At 47.0% G+C, this 9,837-nt stretch overlaps 1 protein-coding gene across 1 annotated transcript in view; it reads right to left on the bottom strand.

The window, feature by feature from the left end:
- The window catches only part of UBASH3B (ubiquitin associated and SH3 domain containing B), a gene marked incomplete at its 5' end in the record, with an annotated part of 13,856 nt that extends 6,427 nt beyond the window's left edge, over positions 1-7,429 (bottom strand). Inside the window, 5 exons of the mRNA XM_009077369.1 lie at positions 1,495-1,703; positions 3,267-3,436; positions 5,939-6,137; positions 6,570-6,756; positions 7,317-7,429. Coding sequence (XP_009075617.1) covers positions 1,495-1,703; positions 3,267-3,436; positions 5,939-6,137; positions 6,570-6,756; positions 7,317-7,429 — 878 coding nt within the window. The remainder of the gene's footprint in view (positions 1-1,494; positions 1,704-3,266; positions 3,437-5,938; positions 6,138-6,569; positions 6,757-7,316) is intronic.
- Positions 7,430-9,837: the final 2,408 nt, after the last annotated feature.

The raw sequence follows: 9,837 nt of genomic DNA, 5'->3' as shown, positions 1-9,837 counted from the left end.
CCTGCTTTGCCCATATGAGTTTTTTAAGGACACTGGCCTGGAGAACACCAAGGATGTTTTTGGTTACTTCTTTTCCCTTTGCCCCCAGGAGCTGTCACACAGTTTCTGAGACTTTCTTTCTCTCTAAGCCCTTACTAAAAGGCCATGAATGCTTCACTATCTATTTATAGACACCAGGATTTGCTGGGAATGATGATGAGGCAAAGGCTCACTATCTTGCTGTGTCTGGAGAAGAGCCACCAGCTTGTCTTCAGTGCTATCTCCTTCATGTGGCTGGAAAACAGAAACTGCTGAAGCCATTTCAGCTTAGTTATCTTCTAAGCATAGGTCATTGTTTGGAAGCTTTTCCCAAAAGCTTGTGGTTCCCCTGCTTGGCAAACAGAGGCTGAAGGCAGACAACAACATCCAGTAGTGTCTTCTGGATGATGTGTCTTCACTGCTCTGCTAGTGATGCTGCTCTGACCCTGGAGATAACATCCTCCCAGGCAGGGAAGAACCTTTGGAGAAGGGAGATGTTTGCAGCAGAGGATGGAGAAAGCTCTGCCACAGCTCTAGGTAGGAAAAGACTCCTCTGTCACATCCCTCATCACATCTAGAGGACAAGGATTGCTGTGGACAATGAACCAGCCATTGTGGCAAAACAGGAGGAAGAAAGGGTGAGGAAAAAAACCTCCTGAGCCCCAAATGTAGTTGGAGCAGACAGAGAGTTTGTGTAGATAGGTTTGTTCTGTTTGGCCATGGATGAATGGCCAGTGGATGAAAACCTTTGAGTGGTGCTCATCTCTCAGAGGGCAGGCAAGAAAACAACAAAAGGTGGTGACAAGAGGAGTGAATGAGGGATCTCTTGACAGGTTTATCCAAGGTGTTTGGATGCTTAGATATCAACTCACTCCTCAAGCACCTTTTTTTTTTTTTTTCCTGCCATTTACCTAATTCCCACCAAACCCAAGAGGCATAAGGCATAATCTTATTCAGAAGGTGAGGGCTGAAAATCTTGCTAAGCCTCTTAAGAAACGTTGCTGATCCAAAATCCTTTTCCTCAGGGAATTATACACAGATCTCTCCTTCCAAATGAATGTTCAGATTTAACCTTCCTGATTTACACAGATCTCTCCTTCCAAATGAATGCTCAAATTTAACCTTCCTGATCCCAGTCCCACCACAGAGGTGTCTCCACAGCAGTGGCTCTAGAGCAACCATCTGTTCCAGCTCTGCCAGCCAGCAGCAGAGAGCCTGTGAGTAATAGTTGCTATAACATCCTAGCTAAAAAAAAAAAATCACCTTGTCCTCTAATCCCATACCCAGGGATAGCATCTGCTCTTGCTTGGCTTGAGACATCCCAATCTACACAACAGAATTGAGACAGGGCTGTGTGTGCCAGTTCCTTTTCCCCCCAGTGACCTTCTCAGCAGCCCTGGAAGACTCCTCACTCACCCAGGTGAAATCCCATGTGCTGAGCCCCTTTTCCCACCTGGACTGAGCAGTTTTACCTACCCATGGAACACCCAGGTCCCACATTCATCCGCCTTGGTGATGTAGTTTTCAGGCAGTAGCCCAGAACAGCCAGTGGTAAGGGAAATGCCATAAATCCAACCCTCACTTGTGCTGGTTTGTTCCACTGGGGACATGAAAATGAAATCCCCTGGGACCAGTTCCAGTTCATCATCATTCTGGGGAGTGTAGGGGTAGATCACTTGCAGAGTCTGGGGGAGAAAGAGAAGCTCAAGTGAATGAAAGGATTGGTAATGGAAGGAACACCAAACCTTTAACCTTAGCAAGGTGTGAACAGATCTCTTTGTACTGCAGCACTTGCTGCTTTATCCAGGAAAGCTTTCCTTCAGGGAATTCCCATTGCTTCCCACTCTTTGCTGTTCAAAACCTTTTCTAGGTCTTTCCTTCTTCCCAATTTGATTCCAGTTGTGTCTTTTGACAACCAGGAGGAAAAGGGAGGGATCATTTCTAAGTGAGCCAAATCATCACTGTGTGCTTAGATCTCAGCACCCTGTTCAAAATGGAACTGAATTCTTACAGCACCTGGAATTTACACAGCTTTATCACAGCATTCCCTCACTGCAAAGGAGAACAAAGTGTTCTTGTCCCTGGCCAAGCCTCACTTCTGCAGTGGCATCACACAAAGCAAACCCAGCAGCTCTGAGCTCCTCACGGTGTCAGCCCCCACTAGACTCTCTGTGGTATCTTCAAAGGAAGATGGAAACTAGTCACTGTCACCTGATAGCACAAGGCCACAACTTTCACACTTGGCTGCCTGAAGTGAGACATGCAAAGATGAGAGTTGGTTTCCATCAGCCATCAGCAATAGTGTTGGTCCTGTGAAGCTTCTGAGGGATGTGATGCTTTGGATAGGGAAGGAGGGAGTCAGGCATGGAAACACAACCTGGGCTGGGTCACAGAGATTTCAGCTCTCCAGAAGCTTTGGCATTTGTGGTGTATCTTGTGCTGCACTAAAAGAGCTTTTTTTTTCCCTATGCCACAGGTTTTGTGTGTCTGGTGCTGGGCAATGCACCTTGGTGGGGTTAATATCCCAAGTTTGGCACCTGAGCTCTGGTTCCCTCCTCCAGACACTGATTCATCTTAGATGGGATAGATGTCTCAGGTTCTGGAGGTGCCTGTTGCTCTGCACTGAGCCTCAGGCTGGCTCAGACTTGGGGTTATTTAACATTCAGATAAGCTGAATCTCACAAGTGGCTTCTCCATGCCCAAGATCCCAATCTACACAATGGAATTGTTATTTTTTTTCTGTCCATTATGCTGGAAACCAACACTACTAAGAGAACTATATTTAGATACTTAGATACTGCAGTTTTAGAATCTATAAGAGTAATTGAAGTACAGAGGCCACGAACGTAAATACTTCACACATGATGGTGATGATCTTAGAGGTCTCTTCCAACCTTGATGATTCTATGAAACTAAATGCTGTGGTTAATAATAAAGTCAAGCCTGTACAGTAGAATTGGATACTGGTCAGGTTAAAATACTGGTCTAGTTGTGGAGGGGATACTGGTCAGGTTAAAATACTGGTCTGGTTCTGGAGGCATCAGACCAGTTTATGATGATCTCACAGGTGAATAATTGTTAGAGTTAATGAATCCAACAGGATTCCTGCAAGAAGGAATGAGGTGGGTGAATAGCAAGTTTGGACAGTGTGAATATGAGTCAAAAGCCAAGAGGAAGGCAATGTGGTCTGTTTAAGGTGTTAAGGTCTGGGAAAGGGGGTTGGGACTGAAACAAGCTCCATGATTTACCTCATGATTGACAAAGCGAATGTCTCGGGAGAATATCGCCGCGACCCAGTCGCAGCCCAACTTGACATCAATGTTCTGTGCCAGCTTCTCCAGAGTGGGCAGGTGGCTGGTCTGGAAGTGATAGGCCAACGTGACATGGAGCTGCTTCTTGTGGGGCTCCACGTGGACATCTGCAATGAGAAGATGTGGCTAAACAAGTGGCTGCAAAGGCTTTGGGGAAGGGAGTTCCCTACATAGAGTGCACCTTGGATCAAATTCTTAGGGATTTGTGGTCTGAGTGACTCAAGGATGAGCCACACCAAGCACTGTGAGCAGTTTTGGGCCACTCATGTTAAAAAGGCCATTGAGGCACTGGAGCAAGTCCAGGACAACACAACAAAGGCAGAAAAGGGCTAGAGCACACGAGGAAGGGCTGAGGGAGTTGGGCTTGGTTAGCCTGGAGAAGAGGCTCAGATCTCATGGCTCTCTGCAACTCCCTGACTAGAGGACTAAAGGCAATGACCTTGAGCTGAGACAGGGCAGAGTCAGATTGGATGTTAGGAGAAATGTTTTCCCTGTTAGGGGGCTCAGACAATGGAATATTGCCCAGGGAGGTGGTGAAGTCACCATCCCTGGAGGTGTTTGAGGCATCTGGATCTGACACTGCAGGATCTGGTTTAGGGGTTCCAGCAGTGACAGGTTAGTGGTTGGACTCAATGATTTCAGAGGTCTCCACCAGCCTTGCTGATTCCATGATTCAGGGTGGCAGACAAGGCATCCTTGCCAAGCTGCCAAAACAACACGTCTCTGGATGGTGTGATAACAATTACTGCAATTCTGAACACACTGGATCTGCTGCCAGAAACAGTCACTTTTCCAGATAAAGGGTAGGCTTTCATTCCAGGGAATGGGTAGGCTTTTATTACCAGCTGAGGATCCAAAATAAGCAAGTTAAAAAGCATAATTTTCACTTTCCCTCCTTTGTTCTCTCTCTTACACTAGCAACTACAAATCCATGGATTTCCAGCTTCATGCAAGTTGATTAAATCTTTTCCCTGGACATCAGTTTAGCCACTGAGGGTTAGGTATTCCCAAATTGTGGAAACAGACATTGATCTAATAATGATTCCAGATGATCCTGCAGAAAAAAAAAGAACCTGCAGCAGGAAAAGATTCCAGGAAGCAGAAAGGTGAAAGCCTGTGAAATATTGGGACTCTTCCAGTAGATGTGGAAATCATAGGATGCACTGTTTGCATGTAATTTATTCTTGCTTAGTCAACCAAAAATTGCAATTAAATTTGACTGATTATTCAGTCAAAATTGCAGCTATTCAGAGACTTGGTTCCAAGTGCCAGCCAGGGGTAGCTTTGCAAGCTCATCCATCTTTTCTTTTTTTTTTTTTCATCAGCAAGAAAAAAATATGTTGTGGATCTCTGAAAAAGCCCCAGAGACTCTTAATGTGAAAACCAGACCAGGCTGTGGGCTGCAATGCAGCAACCACCTTCCCCTAAGGAAAAAAATGGTCTGAATTGGAGCAGCACAAGGGCAGAAGCTTGTTGGGAGCCATCAATGCTTCCTTCTTCTGGGTCAGTCGATTTTGGGCTAAGAATTGCCCCTCTGATTGTTATTTAGAGGATATGTCTGGGGAACACTTTGGAGGGGAACACTTGTCTGCTCTCATGTGGCTGCAGCATCCTTGGACCTGCCCAATGTCTCTGTGCCTGTCACTGCCTTCCAACGTGTTCATTTGCAAAGATAACAGCCATTCCCTCCCTCTCCTAAAGGGAAGGAAAGTTCTAGGTCCCTGTCAGGAGAAAGCGATGCAGTTGAGAGGTGTGATGAACCTAGAGCAGGACACATCTGATCTTTCCTCTGAACCAGGGGCAGACTCACAGCTGCTCTGCATGGTTAGGGGGTTCTGCATGGTTATGGGGTGCCTGTCTAGCATGGAAACACCCCAGAGATGCAGAATTTTCTGTATCTTGAGGCACTTCAACTCCAGGGTAAGGCTGTGATAATGAAGGACTAAAGCAGTTGTGTTGTGACTAGTCCAAGCTGAGAGCTGCAGCGATGGAGGGTGGGAGGATTAGTCAGGGAGCTATTAGTGCTCCCATGATGTTCTGACTTCCGAGTTTGGAGGTAATCAGAGGACAACCAAAGAGCCTATTCAGCAGTGGAGACCACAGGCTGCTCTGGATATTTTCCCCTCTCCCAGCTCCTCACAAGTTTGCCCTCCAGAAGCAGCAGAGGACCAGGAATTGGACCCAGCTATACTGGTACTGAGGTTTGAAAGGTTCCCCCCTAGGCTGCCAAGGGTCTTGGAGTGTTCTCACAGAGCCCTTTGGACAACTGCAGTGGCAAAACAAACAGAGGCTTTAAGTGGTCGAGGAAAGTCCTGTGGCAGTGGCTTGAGGTAGTGAGAGGAGCAGGAAATGCTCAGCCCTGCAGAAAGAGCTTCTATCTGAAAGGTTGAGGAACCACCAAATGTCAACTTCCCTTTCAGCAGATAACACTTGAGAGTGTGAGGTGATCTTTCTACTGAAACCCAAAGCACCCAGCAGGGTGTTCCTCTTGGGCTTCTAGTCTTCACTTTAAAAAATCAGGTATTGTTACGAGCTTAGTTTCTTCATGGCATCAGAACTTTGGTTTCTGCAGATGCTCAAGCTGTGAGCTGTTTGCAGCAGTCACTCACCTGCTTTAGAAGCTGCCTCTGCAGCAAAGTCTGCAGCAAACTTCTTGAGCACCTCAGCACTTTCCTCCTTGACAAAAAGCCCAATGAAGTTTGAGGATGTGTAGAGCTCCAGAGGCAGAGGGGCAGGGAATTTGCATTTCCACCGCATCACAGTGGCCTGCAGAGCTTCTGTCAGAGCATCGACCTTGCTGTCCTCACACTGCAAAGGGAAGCAGGACAGGCATTTCTCAGGCAGGGCAAGAAAAGGTGTTTGCGTGGGAATGGTCTCCCTTTGCATAATGTAGTGAGAAAAAAACACAGGGGCATGGAAAATATGTTTAGAAACCATCTACCCCTCTCATGTCCTCAAAGCAGGATCAGCTATCCCCAAGTAACCTTCCCACCCTCCCCATACCCATTCTCATGGTAATGATCACTTGAGATGCTGAGAATTTGGTCTTCTGCTACTATTCTTCCCAGAAAACAACAGCTTAAAACCCAATTACCTCCTCCCCAAGCCCAGGCATCAGGAAAATCACCCCCAGGTTCCTAACACAAACCCTTCTGCAAAGCTGTAAATACAGCCCCAGCCTGGCAAGGGATGCTCATGAATACAATGCAGAAAGGCAAGGAAAGAGGAGCTCTGCTTTACCATAAAAAACTGGCAAAGGGTGATATGTGGGAAAATGTTGTGAGCTTTGTTCTTCCCACAGATCTGCTTCGACTGCTGCCAGAACTCTGAGAGCTTCTGAGCCAGGGGACCCGTGGGGCGAAGGTAGAGCACGTACTCCCTGGGCAGGGTGTCATCAAGGAATGGGTCACCCACATGGGAGAAGAGCCTGGCAGGGAGAAAGAGCTGTTAGACTGACAGATAATGCCGTATTTTTTCTCCCAGTGAAATCAGCTTCCCCTGTCCTGCCTCCCGTTTGTTCTCCCTTGATGGAAGCAATCAGCTCTGGAGGTCAGGCAGAGCTGCTCTGCCTCACTTGCAGCCCATTACCACTGCTAAGTAATACAGAAAATTGGGTTTTGGTTTCAGCCTGATGCTCTGAAGATCTAACCTGGGTCACTGCTGCTGCCTTTGTGCCTTTCAGTGTACAAAACACAGGGAGGAGAACACTAGAAATTGCTCAACAGCTTTGAAAAGGCTCAGCTCTCTGGGTAGCCACAGGCAGTGAGGTTTTCCTTCCCTCACCTGTTTTTGCTTTCACTTGAGATCACAAACTCCCTCAGACAAAGCTTCTTTTAGGATTGTTCATTTACAACACAATCTCACTTATTCTGCAGGTGCTTTTCATACAATACCCTTGGTTTACATCCCCCATTCCATGGGCTAAAAATCTTAAATTCACTGATTTTTTTATTTTTTACTCTTGAACATTTATTACTTCATACCAACCAGTCGCAAGCTGCTTGAACACTTCTTCCTCCTGTCGATGCCAGAGCTTTTTGTCTGAGGAGAGAGCAAAACAGAGAGTGTTTCAGTGCTGCTGAGTGATGTGGCTCCTGCCACTATTGCTTGGACCATGGGGAAGGGCTGTACCAGTGTGTTTGGAAACCTGTGGGATACCTTTCAAGCTGATTCTCTCAGCCCTGGAGTGGTGGTTTTTGGGGTTTTTTTTTTTTGGATGTGTCCCTGTCAAATCATCATAAACTGTTTGAGGGGCAAAGTGATGCAGCCAGGGCAAAGCATGAGGTATGGACCTCTGGGTTTTCCCTGCTCCCTCACTTTTTCTGGATAGTCAAGCACCAACTATTGGCATTTAATGACCTCTTTGCTGGGTGTTTCAGTGTGAAAATCCCAAGGTTTGGGTGTGAAAGTGCAAACGTTGCACTGAGGACAAAGCAAAATTCAATTGCCACGAGGGGGCACAAACCAGAGATGTTCCAGGTTAGAACAACCTGCCAAAATCTTCTAGTTCCCTTCAGTCCTTGCTACAATGAAAGTGCTCCTTGCTTATTATGCCTCTAAATCCCTTTGTCACTCCATCTGGGGCGATCCAAGTCTCCTGTTCAGCAAGTTTTCCAGTTGCAGAGCAGTGTTAACTCATAAACGTGGAACTATGTTTTCCAAATGTTCAACATCAGTGTTGAAATGGATCAGAACTGTGGATCAGCTCAGCTTCGTAACACTAGAGACTGAAGGAGGAATTCACCCAGAATCCAAGTGGCATAAATATTGGGCAATATTGTGAGTGAAGGAGGCAGGAAAGGATGGAGGTTTGGGCAGAAGTCAGGCCCTAGGTTGGGTGTTACGAGTTAAATTCCCCTCGAATAGGTAATTTCAGGACTTCCTACTTTAGGAAAGAAGGACAGACTCCATGGCTCTAGGATCAGGGGAGCTGGGACCCTCCAGCACTCCTTGTTCCAGCCCATGGTGGTGTGACAGTTTCTGTCTGCAGCACTGACTTTCGAAAGCCTCTGTGAACCATGGAGGATATTCATGCAATGTTACCCACCAGCTTGCAGACATGTGTTGTTGACTCAGCTGTGTTTCAGCTCTTGCCTTCCCCACCCCTTGAATATACATATTTTTGTTCATTTTGAGTGTAAGAGGAAGGCAGAAAGATAATGCTGGGGGAAAAAAAAAAAAAAAAAAAGAAAAAAGGAGGGCTGTGTTGCAAATGTGTGATTACAAAAATACTTCCTCCTGAAGCATTTTCCTGCCCTTATCTGCCAACATTCAATTGAGATCAGCAGTGCTGGACCCAGCACCTGTCTTCTGAAAGGATATATCTCCTGTGGTGAACATTGTAGGTTGGTGTGTTCCACCTCCATGAGATGGAACTCCATGCTCTCTTCCATGAGAAGAGGAGGCTCAGGGGAGACCTTCTCACCCTCTGCAACTCCCTGACAGGAGGTTGGAGTCAGGTGGGGGTTTGTCTCTTCTCCCAGGCAACCAGCAGCAGGACAAGAGGGCACAGACTCAAGCTCTGCCAGGGGAGGGTTAGGTTGGATATTAGGAAGAGATTTTTTACAGAGAGAGTGCTCAGACATTGGAATGTGCTGCCCAGGGAGGTGGTGGATTCCCCATCCCTGGAGGTTTTCAAGCTGAGACTGGATGTGGCACTTAGTGCCATGGGCTAGTGACCATGGTAGGGTTGGACTCAATGATCTTTGAGGTCTTTTCCAACCTGGCTGATTCTCTGATCATGGGTGACCTCTCCCTGCTCTGGCTCAGATGTGCTATGCAAAGCAGCTACTGCTTTGCTTTGAAAAGTAGCTTCGGCTACTTTTAGGGCAAAAAACTCTTCCCCCTTGCACAGGCTGGGAACATTTCAGGTTCTCTTTAAGGACAGCAATGGCCAGCTGTCGATTTCCCTCCCCTGGTTTCATCACCCAGTTCTCTTGTGTTGCCTTTGCTCAGTTCCTCTCCCTTCTTGCCAGGGTTGGTTCAGCTCTTTAAACCCTGAGCTGTGACTCCCCACACCTCTGAACCGTGTCTGTCTGTGTCACATCCGAGGCAGTGAGCTATAACTGCCTCCCAGTAAAGCTCTGGCTGGGAAATGAGCAGTTTCTCCTGTTGCCAAGCTCTCTCTCCCTCAGGATTTCCTCTCCCCAGACTCCAGCTCAGATCTCTGAAGGATCTATGCCCAATCCAGCAGGACAGAGGCTTCTGTCACCCACCCTTGTTGTCTTGTTCCCTTAAGAACTGATGTTTCCCTGGAACAAATCACACAGTGGAGCTCTGCTGGAGCTGACTGCAGCTCCTGCTCTGCTGCCTTTGTGCTTGGAGACCCCAAAGGGCATTAGAGAACATCTGACTGGCCCCACACACGTGATTTCCAAAGGTGCCACAGGGACCATAAACTCCCTTTTCAATTTCATCTTCAGTGTGAGGAGCAAATACTGCAGCAAGCAAATAAAAGCCAAAAAGTATTTTTATCCCAGGACCTGAAACGAAGAGATTCTTTTTTTTT

The sequence above is a fragment of the Acanthisitta chloris genome, unplaced genomic scaffold (assembly GCF_000695815.1).
Source record: "Acanthisitta chloris isolate BGI_N310 unplaced genomic scaffold, ASM69581v1 scaffold4546, whole genome shotgun sequence".
Taxonomy (NCBI): Eukaryota; Metazoa; Chordata; class Aves; order Passeriformes; family Acanthisittidae; genus Acanthisitta; species Acanthisitta chloris.
The sequence above is the reverse complement of the archived record's forward strand: the minus strand, read 5'-3'. Positions and strand labels throughout refer to the sequence as shown.